The 23,153-nt window shown below is 52.7% G+C and overlaps 9 protein-coding genes across 9 annotated transcripts; 5 read left to right on the forward strand and 4 right to left on the reverse strand.

Moving 5' to 3' along the window:
- Positions 1-220: 220 nt before the first annotated feature.
- PV08_04443 (uncharacterized protein) lies at positions 221-5,875 on the forward strand (the record flags this gene model as incomplete). The annotated part of the gene is made up of 1 exon (XM_016378791.1): positions 221-5,875. The coding sequence occupies one exon, from the start codon at positions 221-223 to the stop codon at positions 5,873-5,875; it is 5,655 nt and encodes a 1,884-aa protein (XP_016237468.1).
- A 671-nt stretch (positions 5,876-6,546) lies between these two features.
- PV08_04444 (uncharacterized protein) lies at positions 6,547-7,449 on the forward strand (the record flags this gene model as incomplete). Its single annotated transcript, XM_016378792.1, has 2 exons — positions 6,547-7,077; positions 7,228-7,449. The coding sequence occupies 2 exons, from the start codon at positions 6,547-6,549 to the stop codon at positions 7,447-7,449; spliced, it is 753 nt and encodes a 250-aa protein (XP_016237469.1).
- A 483-nt stretch (positions 7,450-7,932) lies between these two features.
- PV08_04445 (malate dehydrogenase, NAD-dependent) lies at positions 7,933-9,290 on the reverse strand (the record flags this gene model as incomplete). The annotated part of the gene is made up of 5 exons (XM_016378793.1): positions 7,933-8,133; positions 8,184-8,791; positions 8,862-8,955; positions 9,069-9,179; positions 9,246-9,290. The coding sequence occupies 5 exons, from the start codon at positions 9,288-9,290 to the stop codon at positions 7,933-7,935; spliced, it is 1,059 nt and encodes a 352-aa protein (XP_016237470.1).
- Positions 9,291-10,086: 796 nt separating this feature from the next.
- Positions 10,087-10,697, reverse strand: PV08_04446 (uncharacterized protein; the record flags this gene model as incomplete). Its single annotated transcript, XM_016378794.1, has 3 exons — positions 10,087-10,252; positions 10,346-10,589; positions 10,649-10,697. 3 exons carry the CDS (start codon positions 10,695-10,697, stop codon positions 10,087-10,089), a joined length of 459 nt encoding a protein of 152 aa, XP_016237471.1.
- A 272-nt stretch (positions 10,698-10,969) lies between these two features.
- Positions 10,970-11,916, forward strand: PV08_04447 (40S ribosomal protein S1; the record flags this gene model as incomplete). The annotated part of the gene is made up of 3 exons (XM_016378795.1): positions 10,970-10,983; positions 11,089-11,199; positions 11,268-11,916. The coding sequence occupies 3 exons, from the start codon at positions 10,970-10,972 to the stop codon at positions 11,914-11,916; spliced, it is 774 nt and encodes a 257-aa protein (XP_016237472.1).
- An 865-nt stretch (positions 11,917-12,781) lies between these two features.
- PV08_04448 (uncharacterized protein) lies at positions 12,782-13,883 on the reverse strand (the record flags this gene model as incomplete). Its single annotated transcript, XM_016378796.1, has 2 exons — positions 12,782-13,596; positions 13,694-13,883. 2 exons carry the CDS (start codon positions 13,881-13,883, stop codon positions 12,782-12,784), a joined length of 1,005 nt encoding a protein of 334 aa, XP_016237473.1.
- Positions 13,884-14,313: 430 nt separating this feature from the next.
- Positions 14,314-15,988, reverse strand: PV08_04449 (tryptophan-tRNA ligase; the record flags this gene model as incomplete). The annotated part of the gene is made up of 5 exons (XM_016378797.1): positions 14,314-14,972; positions 15,030-15,169; positions 15,219-15,334; positions 15,393-15,473; positions 15,524-15,988. 5 exons carry the CDS (start codon positions 15,986-15,988, stop codon positions 14,314-14,316), a joined length of 1,461 nt encoding a protein of 486 aa, XP_016237474.1.
- Positions 15,989-16,819: 831 nt separating this feature from the next.
- PV08_04450 (uncharacterized protein) lies at positions 16,820-18,391 on the forward strand (the record flags this gene model as incomplete). The annotated part of the gene is made up of 1 exon (XM_016378798.1): positions 16,820-18,391. One exon carries the CDS (start codon positions 16,820-16,822, stop codon positions 18,389-18,391), a length of 1,572 nt encoding a protein of 523 aa, XP_016237475.1.
- Positions 18,392-19,078: 687 nt separating this feature from the next.
- On the forward strand, positions 19,079-22,530 carry PV08_04451 (uncharacterized protein; the record flags this gene model as incomplete). The annotated part of the gene is made up of 3 exons (XM_016378799.1): positions 19,079-19,817; positions 19,990-20,619; positions 20,669-22,530. 3 exons carry the CDS (start codon positions 19,079-19,081, stop codon positions 22,528-22,530), a joined length of 3,231 nt encoding a protein of 1,076 aa, XP_016237476.1.
- Between the last annotated feature and the right edge of the window lie 623 nt (positions 22,531-23,153).

Below are 23,153 nucleotides of genomic sequence, written 5' to 3' on the forward strand. Positions count from 1 at the left end.
CGAAGGAATAAATTGGCCATTCGCCGTTATCCCGAAAGCCTCTTGAATTCTTGGTTCACGGCGTGAGCAGCTGGATGCGTTCGTGAAGAATCCGCTGGTTATCGACATGTCTTTCAGCTGTCTCTAGTATCCTTTGATCGTTCTGCTTTTCCGTGGCTCACTCCCTGAGAACCCTCCCCTGGTGATCTCACGCGGTCTCTCTCGGTTGTCAAGAGTCGCAATGGGGACTGCCAACTATGGGAACCACGTCGCCATCTCCTCTGATATCAGTCGATCTGGCCACTGGCTACCAGCCTTGCGACCGGAAATTCTAGAGACATCTGATGTGTCCAACGGCGTCGACAGCCTCGCGAACACGGTCGAGGATCTCCCCACAGGCTTTGTGAATGAGGAATCTCACATAATAGCTCCATCTTCATCGCTGGCAGATGGTGAATCAGGAGGCGTCTCTGCGCATGAGTTTCCCAAAAAGCCACAAGTAGAGAAGGATAATGAGCTCTCGCCTCAAAACAAGACGACCGGGACACCCAGCGCAGTATCTACAACTTGGTCACCAGAGCCCGCAGGATCGCACTTTGCGGACGATGAACTCCCTTCGGAAGATGATGATGAACGACTAGATCCAGCCTGGGGCATAGCACGAACTGATACAGGTCGGATTTTGGAAGGCGTTAACCGGTCGACAACATTTCCGGAGTTCTCGATTCCAGATTCCCCCAACGATGCCATCGATCAAGCCGCCCCTGACCCTGTGCTCAAGCCGCATGACACGGTTTCTGACATAGAAGATATCAACATATTGGAACAAGCAAGACTTCCTACAGAGCCACGGAGTCCCGAGTGGATGAAGGATGAACACAGAGGAACACGAGAGGCGCATTCGTGGACTATATCAGAGCAGTCACCAGAAGTCGATGAAGCAACTGAAAGATTCGAAGAAGGGGTTCCTTTAATACCATTGGAGGAGCCAGCCGCAACTATCTCCGAGGGGAAAGAAAATCCATCGTCATTCGACTACATGGCTACGAACGGCCCTGATGATGAAGAGACGTCGTTCTTCTCCCAGATCAATGGTAACGTTGATCTTCCCCCCGAACCTCCATCACTCGACCGCAAGTCCACGACTCAGGTCCTCAGCTCTCTGAAGTTTCCGACAAGCGATGCGCTTGATTCTCCCGCAGTGCAACACGAGCCTGAAGCGCCGGAGTCCTCTTTCTTCGAGTTGGTAGCTGATCAGAAAGGTATCGGAGGTCATCCTTCTGCCGGAGATGCTGAACCTGCCGAGAATACTGATGTCGATGCTGCCGCTTGGGCTGCTGCACTTAACGATGATGAATTCCTTGTCGAGGATGCCGATGACCTTCTTCCTGATTCTGAGCCCGGCTCGCCCTCGTCTTTCGAGGCCGCTCTGCAACAAGATGCCTCCTCTCTGGTTCAGGATAACTCAAATATATCAGGCACACAGGTTGCTTCGGATCCCTATGGTGGAAGACCTCAACCGCAAAGACAAACGTCAGTGAACCTGTACGCGCCTCATCAACCATCCACGGCCGATATGTTCCAGCTATCTCCCAAAGCAGGAGCAACACACGATCCCGTCGGGATCTCTCGACCTGAGCTAGCACCACTGAATTCTTTTCAAGCACAACCCCAACAGAGACCCTCAGTACAGCCGATGAAGAGTTTTGTCGACCAGACGAAGGATGGCTATAAGTCTCCGTACGATTTGCCTATGGACATCAGCAAGCCCAGAAAGAGAGCCCATGCACCCGCGCCTGTTCAAGCATCCACCATAGTTGCGCCCCCTCCACGGAGCAGCAGTCTGTCCGACAAGCCCTTGCAATCGCCGTTCGACCCATCCATGACTCCTTTAGCGCCAGCTATGAACATGCAAAATCGAAGTGTATCTGGTGTACCCTCATCCGGGAAGTCAGAGAGGCCAAAGTCGGGCTCCTCGAGTTTTTTCGAGGAGTTGCCCATCGCGGCCAAGCCTCGTCCATCCAGTGGTCATGGACGGTATACGCCACAACAAAACATCACTGCTTCTCCGCCTCAACAGCCTCCTCAAAGTCCACCTCGCGCTGCATTTTCGCCTCCACAAGCGGCCCCGTCGCCGCCCAAGCCATCGGATCCTTATGCTCAATTTCAACTACGTGCCCCAGATCGTATGGATCCTTATGCCAATGTTGCTCTCCATCCACCCACTCAACCGACAGTATCAAATACCAGATATTCTCCTGCTCCCTCAAGTTCCTCGATTGCATCGGCGTCGCGTCCAGGACCTTCCCCTCGATATTCTCCAGCACCACCTCCCGCGGGGCCACCTCCCAATACGCTGAACAGATACGCGTCTCAACCAACAGTTCCGCCTGTCGCGCCCCAAGGAGCCCCCCCAGTGCCACACAGATACGCCTCGCAGCCGAATGTTCATGCTGCAGCCCCTCCTCCTATCTTACCTTTCCAGCCTAGGACATCCAGCCCCTTGGCATATCACAAGGCTTCTATTGACGAGAGCGCCAGCGAAGTTTCGATCAGCCAGGGCCAAAGAGCAGGTGGGCTACTAAGACAAGTGTCTGCAGCCGGTGCTATTCCATCACAATCAACAACATCGCCCAGCATTGACACCTCTTTCTATGCCTCTTTGGCTAAGCCCCCAACCACCGAGAGATTACCGCCTCCCCGACGATCACAGACGCAGTCTCCGTCCAAACAACGCCCGCAAGCTGCATTTCCCGCGTACCTCAGCGATGTACCAAACCGCCCTGCATCTGCTTATGGTCAGCCATTGGCTGAAAGGGCTACATCAGAGAGCATCCCACCATCTCGGCCGCAAGCGGACGTTCGAGGACTAGCTACCGACCTTGAGTTTGTGCGACCCACTGATGAGGCTCAATTTGATCTTCTGGAACGTTGGAAAGGCGCGCCAGTGTTCACGTTCGGTTTCGGTGGCTATGTTGTCAGCACTTTCCCAAAGCACGTCCCGAGATATACTGCAGGATCAGCAAGACCTCTGATCAAGCCTGCCCCTGGTGAAGTCTTGACACGCAATCTGAAAGATGCCATCATGCCTCTGGATGCATTGGATAACTTTCCTGGACCGTTGCGTGGGAAAGCGAAGAAGAAAGATGTATTGTCCTGGATGTCCGACTACATCAGTGCACTGGAGACGTTCAGGCCAGATATTGCGACATATCAGTCTGTGTCTGATCCTGGCAGGCGTCACCAGGAAAAGCTGTTACTTTGGAAAGTTGTCAAAACCTTGGTTGAGCACGATGGCATCCTCGATGGTACCGCCCTAAAGTCTGTGAACCTAATCTTGTCCCCAGAAGTTCATGCCCTGGACGAGCAAAATGCCACCCAATACCGATCAGATTCGCAAATTTCTGGAATATACCGTCCAGCCGGCAACAGTGCCCGTATAGAGTCGATGGATCCCATGGCTGTTGAAACGTTACGAAAGCGCCTGTTAAGTGGTGACCGACAAGCAGCCGTTTTCCATGCCATGGACAATCGTCTATGGTCACACGCGTTGATCATCTCCTCGACAATGGAGCGCTCGGTTTGGAGCCAAGTTGTGCGGGAGTTTGTCCGCCAGGAGGTCAAGACTGTGGGCGAGAATTCCGAATCATTATCGGCTCTATACGAAATATTCGGCGGTAATCTAGAGGAGAGTATCGACGAGCTCGTGCCTCCTTCAGCTAGGGCAGGTCTGACAATGGTGAGCAAGACTGACAGTACAGGTCCCACCAAGAATGCTCTAGAGGGCCTAAATCGTTGGCAAGAAACACTAGGCCTTGTCTTGAACAACCGTTGTCAGGGCGATCAACAAGCCTTAGTGGTTCTTGGGAAACTCTTGGAAGACTATGACCGTATTGAGGCTGCGCACGTTTGTTATCTGTTTTCGAGGAGTCCAGCCAGACCACCTATCTTCGGTGGTAGTGACGATGATCAAACGCCTATTACCTTGGTTGGCGCGAACCATAAGAAACAACCCTTTGATTTTGGCCGCGACAACGAAGCGATAGTGCTCACAGAAATCGTGGAATTCGCAACAAGTGTGCTGGCTGCGGGTGCTACTGCCTCGTTCATGCCCCATCTGTCTGCCTACAAGCTCCAGAGGGCAAAGACTTTAGCTGAAAAAGGGCAAAAGGCGGAGGCACAGGCATATTGTGATGCCATTGCCGCGACACTCAAGTCGAATACGAAGATGTCGCTATACTATCATCCGCTCTTCCTGTCCGAGCTGGATGACCTATCAAACCGGCTGAAACAGACACCAATGCAAGGCTCTTCCTCATGGCTAGGCAAGCCAAGTCTCGAAAAGGTATCTGGCTCGGTCTGGAACAAGTTCAGCAGTTTTGTCGCCGGTGATGATAGTGATGCAGAATCCAAGGGTTCTGGAAAGGACGCGACTGACGCAGGGCCCTTCGCCAATGTTGTTGGGACGCCTTCGGTAAGCCGGACAGGTTCACAATCAGATTTGTACGGAGCGTACAGTCAAAGCCTGCCTGCAACGATCTCGAATTCACGATATGCACCAAACGGACTCCATTCCACACGCTCTTCGTCGGATCTTACTAGGGGAAGACCATCACTAGATTCCCAGAGGTCCCCCCCATCAACTTCTCATTCCCATAATCGCCCATATGAGTCAATGAACATGCTCCAACAGACTGGGGCAGCACATCCCTTCAATCCTTATCAAGCACTTGCAGCGGCCTCACCTCCATCATCATTCCCGCAAAGCCCGCCCAGATCTTCATACATACCCAACCACACATTCGACTCGATTCCGGAAGATATACCTCAACCGTCGTATGTACCTACGCCTCCGGCCGAAGAAATTACTCAACAGTCCTTCGGCTACCAAAAAGATGCTCCTTCGACACGAATGAATGAAGGAAAAGTTGCATATGGTGGCTTTGAGCCACCTAGTCAGCACGAATCTGCGACACCTCCCCAACATGATCAGGCCGGCGAAGGAGGCTTCGTCCCTCCTTCTCAGTCATACAGCTATGAACCTCCTACCGAATCCGGATATACGCCTTACGTCCCGGAGCCTGATTCGCCAGAGGACGAAAAGCCTAAAAAGAAGTCGTTCATGGATGACGATGATGATGACTTCCCTAAAATGGCGACTCGGTCACAGCCCTCGACATCGCAGCTGTCTGCTGGTGGCGAAGACGACGCTGCACGAAAACGAGCTAATGACGAGGCTGCTGAAGCCGCGTTCCGTGCGGCAGCGGAAGCCGATGCGGCTCGAGAGAAGGAAAAGGCGCAGGCAAAGAGGTCCTCGTCCTGGTTCGGCGGATGGCTGGGAGGTAAGAAGGCGGAGAACGGACTCGACAGTAGCAATACTGGGGGTGCGGAGCCCAAGGTTTACAAGGCTAAATTGGGCGAGTCGAAGATGAAGCTGTATTATGACAAGGACTTGGGTAAATGGGTGAACCCGGACAACCCAGATGCTGCAAAGAAAACAGCAACACCACCTCCTCCCCGGATGGGTGGAACTCCAGCGCCTCCGATGGCTTCGGGAGGACCTCCCATGGGTCCCTCTACCGGGCACACCTCGACTCCAAGTCTTCCGTCTATGAGTGTTGGTCCCTTGTCTGGACCTGGCAGCCGATCAGGGACACCTGCCAGTGGACCGGCGATGCCATCACCTCTGCCTGGTATGTCCGGCCCTCCTAGTGGCACGGGTACACCCCCGCCAGGCCCAACTTCAAATCCCGGGCTCGCTCCTCCTCGTCCAAGCACAGCAACCAGCAATGCTAGCAGCATCGATGATCTCATTGGGCCTGCCACCGGCCGCAAAGGTGCTGGAAAGGGAGCCAAAAAGGCCAAAGGACGTTATGTGGATGTCATGGCTAAATAGAAGCAACAATATGTGTTGCACCGATCTTTTCGACGGTCATTTGTATAGTAATCATGGGAAGGGATGCGTACATGTCACCGAGACGTCGAAATGCAGCTCATTGCAGTATGTTGCTGGCAATCTGAAATGTAACATCCTTGTATTGATGGGGCAATTATCCAAATAGCATAATACAGTGTAATACAATCCATAAGCAGATCATTCAGCAGAGATAAGAGTGCTTTCTGAAATATTTCGACTGTTCTTGTTGCCAACATGATGGAGATCCGGTCTTGTGGTCCAATGCACACGTGATCAAAGACGGCATATTTATTAGTCGGCGACGCTGCGAACGTCTGAACCGAATAACACTAGGTAGACTACATTCAACTGGAAGCAAGTTCTCTGAATTCGACCTCTTCATAGAGCCTACCCTTGTCCTCCAGCGACCCTACTATCGCTTCGAGCTCCCGCACTACGATCTGTCTGTCAGTTTATACGCTATGCAAAAGCCAGAGTTGTCCTCCTCTTCCGCCGCCGCTGCTCCTTGCTCGCTTCCACCGTGCCTCACTCCCTCGTCGTAACCAGTCAGGGCAAACGCTACCATTTCTCCAGCCCTAGAAGTCCTGCGCTTTCATCGCCGTCGTCGTTCACCAGCTGCAGTAGAAGCAGCACTGGTATTGGTATAAGCCATGGCCTCAGCACCTCCTACGGCCGACGCTCTCTCGGACCCCAACAACCCCCTGGTCAACATCTCCTGCTTCGACCTGCTCCTGATCGAGCTCGTCCCGCTAGCCGAGCGCATGGCTCGTGCCTTCGAAGCGAGCCTTGACGGGCACAGCCTCGGTTCTCCAGCGTCTCCCACTTCCAAACGCGGCACGAGTGGTGCCACCAGCAATCCCTCCACTACAACACACTCGTCGTCAACCGCGACCGGGGCGAACTCGGCCGTGGGGGCAGGAGCAGGATCACCAGCACCAGTACCGTCGGGCACAGGGATAGTACTGGCCGCCGACGGCCTTCCCAGCACCACGATATTCCGCGACAGCGTCTACGTGCGCCTCGAACGTCTCGGGTTCCGGGTCGGCGAAGGGCTGAGCGAGCGCTTCTCGTGCGACAGACCTCGGTTCACGGACCAGCTGGACGTCATCAAGTTCCTGTGCAAGGATCTATGGACCGTCGTGTTCAAGAAGCAGATTGATAATCTCAAGACGAACCACAGGGTAAGTCCAAGTTCCTGCTGGCCCTACCTGACCATTTCTCCCCGCCTGGGACGCGTGCAGTGCGTGCGTGCGTGCAAGCTTAAAGATACATTAAATCAAGAGGCTAAAGAGGAGAGCTAACCGGTGAATTATTTTTACAAACATCAACAGGGCGTCTTCGTTTTGACGGATAACAAATTTCGACCGTTTGCTCGCATGAGCATGACAACTCATGCAGACGCTGTTGCCCGAGCTCAACCACACTTGTATTTCCCCTGTGGGATTATTCGAGGTGTCTTGTCTAGTCTTGGTATCAAGGCTACTGTACAAGCTGAGACGGCCGAGTTACCAAGTGCCACATTTCAGATTAAGACTGCCCAGGCAAAGCCTTGATTGATATCACCATCATCCAGTCACGACCGCAAGGTGGAACCTCAATCAGCCTCGAAATTTTAGTCTTCCTAAAACAACCAGAGACTGGGTCGGGGATCGAGGCACGTTTACACGCGAGTTCGGACGCTTCGGTCCACGTCTTGAGTACGAACTTGCATATCACAGAGGCCCCAAAGGTCGGGAATGAGCGAATCGAAGTTATGAAATCACGACCAAGTGTCTCCCATGATCAGAGTATTTGGGTTACTGCATGAACGCGGAATTTCATTTTGTCTACGCGGTCTCTGCGGAAATTTGTCTCCCAAGTCTTGAAAGGGTGTGGTGCCACTTCAACTCGAAGGGCAATCATTCCTCGTGACTGTCGGTATTCACAATCTGCACCGCAGTCTGGTCAGTGTGTGGTCTCTGTATGTTGATTCTTCCCATCGTCGCAAATATCGTCAATGGTATAGGCAGGCAGGCTCGTTCTGGGATAGAAGTCGCTCACGTCCTACCTACGAGAATTGTCAGGCGAGTCGGACAGGGAAAGGGGACAGGGGTATACACATACTTTGGTGCGTTCTTGACGAAGCTGACACCGGCCTCGATATTGGTCTTTAGACCCTTGATGGCCTCATCGAGGAGCTTCTTCTCATAGTCGTTGGCACTGCTGAGAATGTCGATGGCCTTTTCAGCTCCATTGGGCTGTCGGACTGTTAGTTGGATTAAGAGAGACATTCCTTTACTAGACTTACGCCGAGTTCGACGGGGACAGAGAAGAAGTCGCAGCCAGTTGCCTTGGCGATAGCGTCACCACCTTCGACGCCAGGCAGGTAGACAAAGGTTGGCTCCACGATGCCCTTCTCACCCTTAGCTGCCTTCAAGAGGGATTCGGCGAATCTGAATCCAGCATATGCCATAGACAAGGTTGCAGATCCAGCACCGTCCTTGGCCTTGACAACCTCATCACCTCCAAATTGGACACGGTTGACCAGTGCGTCGAGTTTGTCAGCGGGAATGTCCACCGGTGGCTTGGCCTGGCTGAACACGGGAACGATGGTGTTGCCGGAGTGTCCTCCTACGACAGGAATTGTGAGCTTGCGGGGATCCTTCTCGCCAGTGATGTCTCCAACAAAGGTCTGAGCACGAACGACATCGAGAGTGGTGACACCAAAGAGCTTCTTGGGGTCAAAGACACCAGCCTCCTTGAGAACCTCAGCAGCGATTGGGACGGTGGAGTTGACAGGGTTGGAGATGACACAGATGGACGCCTTGGGGCAGTACTTTGCGCAAGCAACGATCAGATCCTTGACAATGCCAGCGTTGGTCTTGAACAGGTCATCACGGGTCATTCCAGGTTTCCCTACACCTTTATCAGTCACGGCTCCCTGGTGTGCATGTACATGACTGGATATAGACAGATGTAGACGTACGGGGAACACCAGCTGGAATAATGACAATATCTGCGCCTGTCAAGGCTTGTTTCTTTGCCTCTTCCGTCTCTGGCTTCTCGCCCTTGAAGTCACCCTTGGCAGCAACGAAGCCACCGATGTTCTGTAAGGCAAAAAAACAGTTAGCTACTGTGTTCGGATTGCTGGAACGGCCAAACGGAAGCCAGGGTGAGGAGAGGAGAAGCGTACAGCGACGGAGGAGATGTGAGACAGATCGGCAGCGACGCCAGGTGTGTTGACGACATCAAAGAGAGCAAGCTCGTCGATGAGAGGAGAGATCTTGCAGAGCAGAGACAACGGCTACAGAGGTTGTTGTGTCAGTGTTTGTTCGCGCGTAATGTCGTTCGGAGCTGGTTGGGCTCTCACCTGGCCAATGCCACCAGCGGCACCGAGAACGACGGCCTTGACCATGATGGAAGCGTGTGTGAGGGGTAGTGAACTGCAACGAGGATTAGACGAGGGCGGGTTCAAACAACGACACTTGATTGTCGGGAGGTACCTGAAGAAGAGACTTGGAGGAAGAAATAGTGAAGGAGAAGATTGTGCTTTTGAGGAGTGTTTGAAGGAAGCAATGAGGTAAAAGAGGTCAACAAAAAGCAAAAGCGGTCTAACTTGTTGGTGAACAGCGACTCATCAGTGCACACACAGTAACTGGTTCGTGACGAGCAGACAGCACGATTCCCCCGCCAAGCGAGTGCGCAGGGTTGCAAGTCCGGGCGCCTGCAATACACCCCGCGTCTGTCCGCCTGGGCCGGCTTCTTACCGTGTGCGCCAATGGGCGACCCCGTTGGAGGGTGAAGTCTACGCGACGCACGACGACGAGGCTACACGGACGAGAATGCTTCGGATGAGGCTGAGCTCCTTTCGGGCTAGGTTCGCATTTTTTGAGTATTTTATCACCTTGCCACTGGGCCAACTATCTTCGTGAGATGCCTCGGATGCATTCTAGCTATGGAGCTGGACTGGAGCTTCATCCGGTCCTGGCCGAAGAGGAATTATTTGAGTTGACTCCATACACGGACTGGGTGGATATTGACGAGGGTGAATCCGAGCATCGTGGCCGGAAGCACCCAAGATCTCCGGGAGACGGGTTTCGAATGGCTCTCAGAAGAGGTCTTCTTCTTCTTCCATCGGATCGTGACCTCGGTGTAGACTCCGATCAACAATGCTCATGACGAGGTCGAACTTCCCAGCGCTGAGGGGCGATTTATGCCTCCTGCTTCCTTGCCTTCAAGCCACGGGGCTTCGCCGCTGGGGTATCCTTCTTTGGTGCCTGAGAGTATTTGATGTTGCTGGCGCGGGAAATAGCAGCCTGGTTCAGGTCACCACGGTACGACCTCTTGCCGACAGCGTCTGCGATGTTCTTGAAGATCCTATTGGGTCCAAGTTAGCAATTGTCTCGTTGCAGTCGTCGGCATGGCCACGGCCGCAGGAGCTATGGCGCAGCGTATCTGGATATTCCTCACTTTCTGTTCGACGTAGTCTTGCCGTATGCATGTGTGTTGTAGGCAGTCTTGGGGGTGTTTGACTTTCCAGGCTTCTTGGTCAAAAGGGTAACACCGCCCTTGTCGTTGGCCTGGACGGAGACAGCCTTGTCATTGACGAAGCCCTCGTGCGTTCGCGAGTGCTTGTTGGTGAGGTTGAACGGGTCTCGAGAGAACTGAACACCACCGGCGGTCTTGCGCTTGACTAGGTAGGCATTGTTGCCTCCTGCACCGATATCAATCAGACATTGCCGGCTGCAACAGAGACGTCTAGAGTAAACTTACGGACAATCTCCCAGATGAGGTCGCCGGAGACGTTTGAGACTTCAGACATGGTGACTGTGGAAACGTTGGCTGTGGTATCACTTTCACAAACAACTTTCGCAGATGGAAACAATGCGCTTTTGCATCAAAATTCATGGTGGGTGTATTATGTAATCTGCGCCAAGACGCCAAGTCCACCACCGAAAAGTGGAAGTCGCTGCGGCCACACAACCACCCAAAACTTAACCGTCCAAGAAAGTCCAACGACATTCTCACCACACAGCAACTCGCGCCAGAGACACATCTATCTTTGCACTTGGAAGATAGATCAAGGTCGCAATCATGGCTGTCGGCAAGTAAGTCATCCCGCCAGGGCTTCCGAGTGTGCATTGGGCCGTCTCGAAGACAGCTTCGACGGTCGCATGTTGAAGATCGCAGGCTAACATCAATTTCTCCCGCAGGAACAAGAGACTTTCCAAGGGAAAGAAGGGCCTCAAGAAGAGAGCCCAGGATCCCTTCACACGAAAAGATTGGTACTCGATCAAGGCGCCATCCACCTTCAACCAGAGAGAGTACGTCGAAGTCCAGGATTGCACAGGGAGGAGGGATCAACGACGCTAACACCACGTTTTTTTCACAGTGTCGGCAAGACCCTCGTAAACCGAACCACCGGTCTGAAGTCCGCCAACGACGCCCTCAAGGGCCGAATCTTCGAGGTCAGCTTGGCCGATCTCCAGAACGACGAAGACCACGCTTTCCGCAAGGTCAAGCTCCGAGTCGACGAGGTCCAGGGCAAGAACTGCTTGACCAACTTCCACGGTCTCGACTTCACCTCTGACAAGCTCCGATCCCTCGTCCGCAAGTGGCAAACCCTGATTGAGGCCAACGTCACCGTCAAGACCACTGACGACTACCTCCTCCGCCTGTTCGCCATTGCCTTCACCAAGCGCCGACCAAACCAGATCAAGAAGACCACATACGCTGCCTCGTCACAAATCCGAGCCATCCGCAAGAAGATGACCGAGATCATCCAGCGTGAAGCCACCAGCGTCACCCTCGCCCAGCTCACCGGCAAGCTCATCCCCGAGGTCATTGGCCGTGAGATTGAGAAGAGCACGCAAGGAATCTACCCTCTCCAGAACGTCCACATCCGAAAGGTCAAGCTGCTGAAGGCACCAAAGTTCGATCTCGGTGCCCTATTGGGCCTGCACGGCGAGAGCACGCAGGATGACTCCGGCCAGAAGGTCGAGCGAGAGTTCAAGGAGCCAGCACCTTTGGAGAGCGTGTAAGTCGAACACTACGGGGAGCATGATTAGGATGATGATTATGGTTTTCTTCTTGAGGTTCCAAGGCTACTGGAAGACAAACGCAAAGAAAAAAGATGACAAGGGGTCCATGGTTCCTGGGTGCACAGTGTGCTATTGCGGCAGGATACGGGACGAAAAAAGAATTATGCTAGTCAAGGCGTCATGGGTAGACGATGAGGGTGATATTGTGTCTTGTCTTCGACGGACTTCGAATGGTTATCCTTGCGATGCCCTTGATGTCGCAACAGTAAGGACTGCATAAGGGATGTGTTTTATGCTACTCCTCGTAGAGATAGGACAGCATAGCATCTACAAACCAAGCCACAATTTCAAGTTTCGAAAAATCTCATTTGCATTTCCATTTGCATCTGCATTATTCTGCAGCGAGACATGGTTTCTACTGCCCACATGCCCCTGGTGATTTGACGCACACGTGCCTAGTTGATGAATTGAGGGAGATGGAGACGGCCAGCTTTTAGATCCAGCCGTATTATCTATGATTTTTCTCTGATTGAGCAAGTCAATAGTTCCACCTGCCTCTCCCTCTCTCTCTCTGTGTGTGTACAGGGAAAGACAAACATAGTAGTAATCGTACATTTTGTGCCTGCACGGATCAGAGATGTGACAGTAGGCCGTTTCTATGGGACAGACCACCACCGTCGCTCCTATCTATTTCGTTTCGAGAACTGAGATGTTTGTAAGATTACTGCATCCTGCATACTAGAAGATGTCAACGCCACCCCCGAGCTGAAGCTGAGGAACAAAGATCACGGTGTGAAGTTCGCGCATGCATACTTCTTCTCAGTAGATGGCAAGCCGCGTCCCGCACTGTAACTCGATGCCCAGCTCAGCTCTCATCGACGACGCGGGTGATCCACTCGACCACGCCGGCTCTGAACCCTTCAAACTTCTCGCTCATGACCCAATGACCGCAGTCAAAGTCCAGGAGCTCGAACTTGGGGAAGAACCTGCCTATAACCGGCAAGGTGTCGTCGGCGACGTAGTGGCTCTGGGTGCCGCGCACGACCAAGGTCGGGCCCTCGTACCGCGCCTCGTCGGGGTCCTTGAACGGGAAGTCCGCCATGGCCGGCAGCGCCTTGGCGAGGGTGTGCAGCGGTATCCTGAACCTGAGCTCCGTCTTTTGAGCGTGCCTGTGGTCGTGGTGACGGTCCGCCCCGCCACCTCCCGCGGCCTTCTTGACGAGGTTCGTCAGCAGGAACTGCCGGATCGCGACGTCCGGCTCGTGCTTGGCGAGGATCTTGTCAGCTTCCGACTGCTTCGTGACGGGAGGGCGGTGCGCCTCGATCTCGCGCATCGCCTGCACGTAGGTGTGGAAGTCGGACTTGAGGGCTGCGTCGACGGGCGCGTTGTCGACGGGGATCAGGGCCGAGTACGCCGACGGCCGGCGCAGCGCGAGCGTCATGGCCACCTTGGCGCCCATCGAGTGCCCGATCAGCGTCGGCCGGGATATCGAGTGCGTCGACAGGAAGTGCTCCACGTCGACCGCCATCGACGTGTAGTCGTGGATCGACGAGTGAGGGGAGTCTCCGTGGTTGCGGAGGTCGACTAAGTAAACTGGACGAGAGAGGTCTTTGGCTAGGAGTCTGTAGACGTGACCAAAAGAGGAAGACGCGGACGGTCGTGTCAGTGACGGCTGTACTCCTGTGTGTGTGTGTGTGTGTGTGCTCCCTGCCCGGGCGACGCATGGGAGGAGGCTAGTTGTTGCTGTTGGGAGAGGATATGGGTTTTCCTTACTTACTCATCGTGCGATTGTTGCGCTGCGATCCGAAAAGACCGTGCATGAGGACAATGGGCGGGCCCTTGACGCTCGTGTCCGGTGCGTCGTGTCGGTGGAAAGCGAGCTCGACAACATCGCTGCGTCTCTGCGTCGTTGAAAACAGCCGTCGCGAAACGGGACCGCGCAGCTCGCGCACCCGCAGACGGTGCATGCCCAGCAGCTGCGAGCAGGGATGGAGGAGGGAGCAAGATAGACACAGAAGAGTGGAGGAGACGTGAAGGTGTGTAGCGGGTTTGTGAAAAGAGATTTATCTCGAGCTCTCGTCCATATACTACTCATACATATGTAGGTATCTGTAGGCCAGATAGAGTGAGTCAGTCCTTCGGTGTTACCGGTCTATGTAATAGTAATACAAAATGTTTCCGCTCTGCTTGGCGCATGACGTCGACTTGCGTCGGAAATTTCGGGCTTCGTAAATTGCCGAGCTGTAAGGTAATGTAAGGTACTGGAAAATGTTAGGCAGGGAGTCTGCAGCCTCGTCTGAAACTCAGAGTCATCCAACCTCGTGGTGTGCCAGAATATTAAATAGAGTCGACGTACAAATGGTCTCAATCGCATTCCATTTGGTATCATGTCGTCAATCATTCTGACTTGTTGGTGTTCGGCTTGTCCACCGGGAAGGATTGCTTATTGACGCCCACCAATGCTTCCTGAATGGCATCCGCTGTTCCGTCGTTGGTCCTGACGTATCGTATCGTAGTGTTGAAATCTCCGGAGGTAGCGTGGTCTGGATCCGAGCCCCTGATCATTTCCCGATCCCACATGTTGGACGAGGCACAAAACGATTCAAGGCCGAGAGAGTTCTTGACCGACCTCATAGTCCTTATAGCCACCCTCCGGGCCTTTTTAGCCCCCTCTTCGGCCTCCATATTGAGGGTCTGATTCGACGGGTTCATGAGCTCTTCGAATCGATCCCGCACTCCTTCTAAGGACTCGCAAATGTTGTCCGCCACCATTTCCTTGAAACCTCGCATAGTCATGTTTTCGAGGTCCTTTGCAATGGCTTCTGGAGCCAGACTTAGCGAGGTCACATTCCGCAATATGTCGATCAGGTTGGAGACGCCAGGTCTTTTCTCAGGGTCGTAGCTTATGCCTGGTTCCGAGTCGGTTATGGCGCCCTTGATCTTTGCATGGATCTCCTCCCGTGTGTCCGTGACGAGAATGCGTGATTTCGGGTCCGGGTCGGATTTAGACATCTTCTGCGTCGGTCTTTTCAGCGACATGATCCGTTGGGCGGCGGCTATGATACACTTGTGAGAAATACGTAGATACGAGGATCGGATCGTGCATGACTTACACAACGCCGGCCAGGGCACCCTGAACACATTGCCGCTGCTTTCAGGCCTAGATCTGACGTGAGAATTGAAGCTTCTAGCCAGAGACCGAGCGAACTCGATATGTTGTATCTGGTCGGCCCCAACAGGTACTAACGTTGCTCTGCACAGTTGTCAGTGTGCTCTGATACGCAGAAGAATGATTCGCTCACTGATATAGCAAAATATCGGCAGCCTGGAGCACCGGATAGGAGAATAGTCCAAGCTTCAGTTTTGCTGTAGCTTCGTCGCTGTGCAGGTCCGCATCATCGGATAAATTCAATTTGCTCTGTACATTCCTGTGAGTAATGTTGAATTTCAGTTAAGGCAGTCAGCACACTCCTCACCTTCCATTGGGTCATTCTAGAGAGATAGCCCGTTGAAGCAATAGTGCTCAAGATCCACATTAGTTCAGTATGTGCTTTTACCTGCGAGTTTGGTTAAATGAGTAAGTCGCCGTCGCGAGACTTTGACTTACGTCGGATTGAAAGAACAGAGTGGTCTGCTGTGTATTTTGTAGTCCGATTGCCATCAAGGAAGCATATGATTCCCTCCTCAGCTTTCTGCGCACATGACCTGGAACATCAGACGAGGTCAAGGCGTGCAAGTCAACCACAGAAAAGAACTGGTCATGCTTCGTGTCGCCCAGCAGCTTTGTATTCGCCGAACTGTCGTGCAGCAATTTCCATTGACGAAGAGCGCCGAGATAGTTTCCTAAGTGCGGTACGCCAGTCGGCTGGATTCCCGAGAAAACTCTCCTTCTCTGCAGCAGAGGGCGTTCAGACTGTTCAGAACTGTTGTCTTCGCTGTCCCACTGGCCTCGCACCGCCTTGCCTTCTAGCCATTCCTGTGGTGGTCGCAGGGGTGAGTCGCTGTAGCATCTGCAGCATAGCCTCCGCCGGTTCAATAGCCTCCGCCGCACCACACGGCTGCCTGAAAGCATCGCATAGATTAAAAGAGTGCACACGTGCGTAAGACACGCCGGACGTTGAAGATTGGGCTTTCAATGCACGAAGTAAAGGTCGAAGCTACAGAAATTCATGAGACAGAGAGACGAGCCAAGACCCGGTATTTTTGCTAAGGTTACCGTAAATTACGGTCACACCTAGCCCTACCCACAAAAGGGAGTACGGAGTCTGTCCGGATACAGGTATCTGTCTGGAGGGTAGCTAACATCAGCTTCGGCCTGAGCATTCCAACATTTGTGAATCTTCCCATCGGCAACATCTACGGTGGTCGTGTCTATTTAATCACTCTATGATCGTCAAATCCTTCAAATCCCGCAGATAACGCATATAAAGTGATGAATCTGGTGCAGAGACTGCGCCAATCATGTCAGTGCTGCACCGATGTTGTTCGGCTCAATGAGTGGCCCTATGCCAGCTTACGGGACTTTAAAAAAGCATCCCACAAAGGCTGCCCAAGGTGCTCGATCATCGTTGATGGAATTCGCAAATTCTCGAGTCGTTGGTCAGGCATCCCATCCCATGAGGTTCGAGTCAGTATCCCTGGAGAGTACGCGGGCGGGGACCTGCGTGAGATATGGCTCAGGTGGCCGAACAAAGCCAAACGTGAGTCTTGGGAGCCTCCTGAACGATGGAGGAAGTTCGAGATCCAGATTTACTTCACCAAGGGTAGGAGATTGTTTTCCTTCGGACCACTAATCTGACAATCTCATATCAAAACGCCGCTTTGGGAATCGCCACCTTGAAGCTCAGGTTTCTTTTGTCTGAGACACTGATATCATCTAGGTAGCGAACCTCTCTTCCCGCATATGCTCCCCAGGCTACATGTGCCAGTGTCATCTGACTCGGACACTTGCTTCGACACCATCCAATCTTGGATCAAGGAATGTGTAAAGCATCACAAGCTGTGCGACGCCACCTCCTCAGAAGGGCTGTTCCTACCGACACGGCTCGTCGACGTCACTCCAGATGACTGTGACAAGGAGATACGTCTTGTGAACACCAGGTATATCTCAAAGTCGTCAAAGTATGCAGCACTGAGCCATTCCTGGGGACGAAGGGAACAGCGCATCAAACCAATCCCAAAGACAACGACCAAGACGCTGAAAGCAAGGCTGCGCGGGGTGTCGTTCGGCGAGCTGACCAAGACATTCCAGGACGCCGTCTCCGCCGTACGACGTCTAGGCTTACGATATGTCTGGATAGACTCGCTGTGCATCATACAGGACGATGACAACGACTTCGCCGAACAAGCCAGCCAGATGGCCAAGATATATGGACAGGCTCACCTTGTGATATCTGCACTGCGCGCCGCCACCGGGGATGTCGGTATTTTCCACCGTCGATACAAGCCTGAGGCAATCACGCATTCGAGTCGACGAGGTCCTTCGTTAACCGCATATGTGAGGCCAGTCCTCAACCACGACGACTTCATCACTGGCGAGCCACGTAGTTTCCAGTCATCGCCTCTTTTCGCAAGAGCTTGGTGCTTCCAGGAGCGTCTGCTGGCTCGTAGAGTCGTCCATTTCTCCGAGCACGAAATCGTCTGGGAGTGCAACGAGGAGCTCGACTGCGAGTGCCGTGCCATCCGGCCAGACTCGCTAGCTGAGATGAATGGAAACTTCAAACGTCGGCAGGCCGCCGCGCTTCGGAGCAAGCATCAAGAGTCACTGCTCAAGGCATGGTACGACGTCGTTCGAGCGTACAGCGCCCGTACCCTGACTATGGAAACCGACCGCCTACCAGCCCTCTCTGGCTTTGCTCAGCTTGTCAACTCACCAGGATTTGGCAAGTATTCTGCAGGTCTATGGGAGGGTCAAATGCCCGCTGCACTCTTGTGGCGCCCGCTCCGTGCCTTGCCTGAAGCCCCTGATGGCCTGATCGAGCGTCCAGCAGAATACCGAGCGCCGACTTGGGCGTGGCCCGCAGTGGTGGCCGTGACAAGAGGATACATGAGGTATATGACAGATTCGGACATTGTTGCGAGAGTCGTGAAGATTAGATGTACGCCCTCGACCAGTGACCCGTTCGGACAGGTAAAGAGCGGATATATCGTGCTTGAGGCACCTGTTGTTGATCTCATCCTATCTCTCACGAAAGAGAAAGATTCATGGCCTCACTTGTATGATTTGGAGAGAGGCGGAGAGAAACGTCGCTTTCAAGCCGATGTCAGCCTTGGAAAAAGATCTTCTGACCATGTTCGCTATGGAGCGCGCCTGCGCTGTGTCCTCATTGAGCGTTCCCACACTCAAAAGCGAACCGCGTCAATTGTTTTGCGGCATGATGAGTCCGACAATGAGCACTGGTACAGAGTTGGTTGGTTCAATTGTCCGCAGCATTGGGCTAGTGAGGCTCAGCGCGAACAATTCAAGATTCTCTAAAAGATCGAAATCACGAAGACTCGACAATCTGTGGGTAAGTAGCATCGACCGTCAGGATGCTAATGGCTCTTCTTGATCGCACACGTACTATTAGCCATCTTCTTCGCGCCAGTCAGACGAAATTAGCATGTACAAGGAATTGGGAAACCCGTTTCCCCAGCCACAATCAAAAAGGGTCGGTCATTCAACCAAGTGGGGCGTCAGGAGGACCACAAACAGGTTGACCCTCTTTCGCGGGTAGCCGACTAATATTTATTAAGCTTATTGCCAGCGACACCCTGCTTTGAAAATAGTGCTTCTTCGTTTAATGTTCTCTCCGCCTTACAATGCGTGGTGGTTTAGACCCTCCCCCTACACCTATCACGGTCGAGCACTGCTGCAACAGATGACCCGCGCACGTGATGCTCATTGCGCAGCCTGAGTCGTTGCGTGCTCGTCAACATCGCACCCTACACCACTTCTCAGCCTGATCGCTCAATATGGTTTCTCTCATACCGACAAGGTCTATTCTCACGTTGCCTAGCTTTCGGTGTTCCGCAGCAACTTCCTCCGGGTATGACGAATTCGTGCAGCATCCTTACATAGGCTCACTTGGAAACCCCAGCGACGCCTCGCGAGCAACCGAACCTCATTCTCTGAGGCGCGATATCGTGCTCCTGTCCGTTTCCCACGCTTCACCGGCGTGCAATGCACCTCCTTGAATGTGGCGGTGGTGGTGATCTGCGTTTAACCAGAGATTTGACTGACAATATCCCTGCCTATGCGATTCTCTCCCATACTTGGGGAGCCGATGAAGATGAAGTTACATTTGCGGACATCCAGACAGGGTCAGGCAAGAGCAAAAAGGGTTACAAAAAAATCCAGTTCTGTAGGGAACAGGCGAGGAAGCATGGCCTCCAATATTTCTGGGTGGACACATGTAGTATCGATAAGGCCAACCATACAGAGCTCTCAGAGGCCATCACGTCAATGTTCCGCTGGTACCGTGATGCTGCTAAATGCTACGTCTACCTATCTGATGTGTCAATTCACGACCAGGACAATGACAGCCCTACCAAGCGGCCGTGGGAATCAGCCTTTCGCAAGAGCCGATGGTTTAGACGGGGCTGGACACTACAAGAACTCCTTGCTCCGAGATCGGTCGAGTTCTTCTCGCGCGAAGAACAGTGCCTTGGTGATCGGAATCTCCTTGACCAGGTGATTCACGAAATTACGAATATTCCGCTTTCGGCGCTCCATGGTACACCTATGTCGGATTTCAGTGATCAGGAGAAGATGCGATGGGTGGCAGGACGTGAGACGAAAAAAATTGAAGACCGAGCGTACTGCCTACTTGGGATCTTTGGTGTATTCATGTATCTCAACTACGGCGAGGGAGACCATGCATTTGATCGTCTGGAAAAAGAGATTCGTGGGTCTTCAAAACGTGAGTGTTCTATTCTTACCTGTCTCCTTGTATCTTATAAAGTCTCTGTCTTGAAATTTCAGGGAACTATTGGTTTCATATGTCTGGACTCCAGTGTCAGGCCTAGCCTAATAAAAATGTTAATGATCATCATCTTTGTCATCAGTTCATGGCTGATATACCAGGTGTACAGCATCTCAAAAGTACAATATCCCGTTCAGCCTTCGAGGCGTCCCCGTTATCGACAAGTTTGCAGACCGTCCCACTGACTTGGCTGATCTGGGCAAGGGTCTTCATCCACAACGAGGATCTCGTCAGTGTCAAAAATTATTTGTGCTGAGTGGGATGGGCGGGATGGGCAAAACACAACTAGCGGCGCAATTTGCGAGACTCAATCACACCAAATACAGTGCTGTGTTCTGGCTGGATGGGAGCTCGAGTGACAAGCTGAAGCAAAGCATCGCCTCTGCAGCCACACGCATTCCCGTGGGACAAATTCCCGAAGCCATGAGAACAGCTGTAGCTGGCGAGGGTGTAGATCTGGAGGCTGTCGTTGAACACTTTCTCAGCTGGCTCAGTCTCCCGGACAACGACTGCTGGCTGCTTGTGATCGACAATGTTGACCGTGAATATCGTGCCCAAGATATCCAGCCCGGCGCCTACGACGTGACACGTTATTTTCCCCAGGCCGACCACGGCTCCATTCTAGTGACGACTCGGCTCAGTGAACTAGAGCAATATGGAACGACGGGAAGAAAGCTGAAGAATGTGGACGATGATCTTGCCAAGGCTATTTTCTGCCAATGGTGTCCGAGAAAATTTGGTATGTCTCAGGATACTTCCTTATCCTCTATTCTGACTGGAGTATGTAGATGAGGATCAAGGTGCTCAACTATTACGGCTGCTGAGTGGCCTTCCACTGGCCTTGACCCAAGCTGCATCATATATACACCAGACCGGAATTACCTTTCCACAGTATATTAATCTCTACAACAGCCGCTGGAAAGATCTCATGCAATCACAAGAAAAAGATGGTGCATCACTTCCCCGATACAATCACAGCATTTGGACAACATGGATGATTTCCTTTGATGCTGTCCGCAGGACGAATGAAGCAGCTGCCAATCTCCTCTTCTTTTGGGCTTTTTTGGACAACCGAGAATTATGGTACGGACTTTTTGAAGGAATAAACAGCAGGTCACAAGTTACTTCTCTCGCCTCACCACTTCAAGAGATCTATGAGGACGAGGTGGCGTTCAACAGCGCGATCCGGCTTCTGCTGAAGTACTGCCTCATAGAACAGATGGAAAATCTGGCTGGTTATGTAGTCCATCCGGTGTTGCACCAGTGGTCTCGGCATATACAGACGAAGGAGCAACAGGTCAATTACGTACGACTCGCCGTGGTTACAGTTGGCTCAGCCGTTCCGTCAGACTCGGAACGAGATTCTTGGGTGACCCAACGACGTTTACTAGGGCATGCTGAGTGCTGCCTCCACTGGATCATTGATGATTGGGTAGATATCTTGAATATGGAGGATCGCGCGGGCAAGGACGTAGCAGGCTATGATAACAATCTACAGGACATCCTCGATGCAACCCGCCAGCTGGGCGACCTCTACTTGGGCCAAGGCAAGCTGGAGGAGGCGGAGGATATGTACGAGCGGGCGCTGCGAGGCCAGGAGAAGGCCCTAGGGCCAGAGAATATATGGACACTTAACACAGTCAACAATCTCGCTATACTCTATGGACATCAAGGCAAGCTGGAGGAGGCGGAGGAGATGTATGAGCGAGCGTTGCGAGGCAAGAAGAAGGCCCTAGGGCCAGAGCATATATGGACACTTAACACAGTCAACAATCTCGGTAACCTCTACTTCGATCAAGGCAAACTGGAGGAGGCGGAGGAGATGTATAAGCGAGCGTTGCGAGGCAAGGAGAAGGTTCTAGGGCCAGAGCATATATCAACACTCACAACAGTCAATAATCTCGCTGTACTCTATGAAGATCAAGGTAAGCTGAAGGAGGCGGAGGAGATGTATAAGCGAGCGTTGCGAGGCAGGGAGAAGGCGCTGGGGCTAGAGCATATGTCGACACTCACAACAGTCAATAATCTCGGTAGTCTCTACCATAATCAAGGCAAGTTGACTGAGGCGGAGGAGATGTTTGAGCGGGCGCTGCGAGGCAGGGAGAAGGCGCTGGGGCCAGAGCATATGTCGACACTCACAACAGTCAATAATCTCGCGATTCTCTACCATCTTCAAAGCAAGCCAGCGGAGGCGAAGGAGATGTTTGAGCGGGCGCTGCGAGGCTATGAGAAGGCACTACAATCAGATAACCTTCATTCTCTCACCATCACTTACAATCTGGGCTTACTCTATCGCACGCAGGGCAACACGGAAGAGGCCAGAAATATGTTCCAGCGCGCACTTGTCGGCCGAAAAAGAATTCTAGGAGAAAACCATCCTGACACCTTAGATTCGGCTAGTCTCTTGATGAAACTGCCATTGCTTGAGGAAGAAAGAGTGGAAGAAAGAGTGGAAGAACGGGCGGAAGAACGGGCGGAAGAACGGGCGGAAGAACGAGTGGAAGAACGAGTGGAAGAACGAGTGGAAGAACGAGTGGAAGAAAGAGTGGAAGAGTACCCAAGGACCATGAGCGCCCACCACTCAACAAGGAAACGAGATTTGTTCAAGAGCATGCTCCGACTACAATGGTCGAGGGATGGTCATTCCTGAACGTGGGCAGGGAGAAGGTTATTGTTTATCCTTCTCTTACCTTTCTTCATTACTTCAATATCAATCTGTTCTGGGACCCCGAAGCCAAAATGTGGTGTTCAGTTTGTCAAAAGACACTGGGGGTATTTCGGGAGGTGTTACGCACAGGGTAATCAATCATCTTGCGAAACCCTGGCCTTGTGGAGGCAGGATGCTCCGCATTTCTTGAACGAACTTGTTTAGTTGCGAGAGGAGTGTTGTCGGTGATTCAGGGCTGCGATATATCCGTCTGTGACCGAGCATATCACCTTGAACTTCTTGCATCACGATACTTCGTGTGTTTGCCCATGATGAGTGAATGCGCACATCACCTTGGGCACCCGGTTCCGATGAGTTCTTGGAAATGAAGCGAATAGTAGATACCTCGGACAGGTCGACAAGCTGACCGTGTTTGATGCAAATACGTTTGGAAAGGTGGAGCACGCGGCCGCTGTAAGGTCTCTAGCTTTGGGAAAGACTGCCGGCAGCAACTACAGGTAGTCGATACAGTACTCCGTTGTTAATTTGAAGATGACTTCCATAGGGAAGGGAAACGGGAATGATGCGTCGTATGGTTGTCTGTAGGGCTCTGGTTGAGCTTCATG

This window comes from Exophiala spinifera (assembly GCF_000836115.1).
Source record: "Exophiala spinifera strain CBS 89968 unplaced genomic scaffold supercont1.3, whole genome shotgun sequence".
Classification (NCBI taxonomy): domain Eukaryota; kingdom Fungi; phylum Ascomycota; class Eurotiomycetes; order Chaetothyriales; family Herpotrichiellaceae; genus Exophiala; species Exophiala spinifera.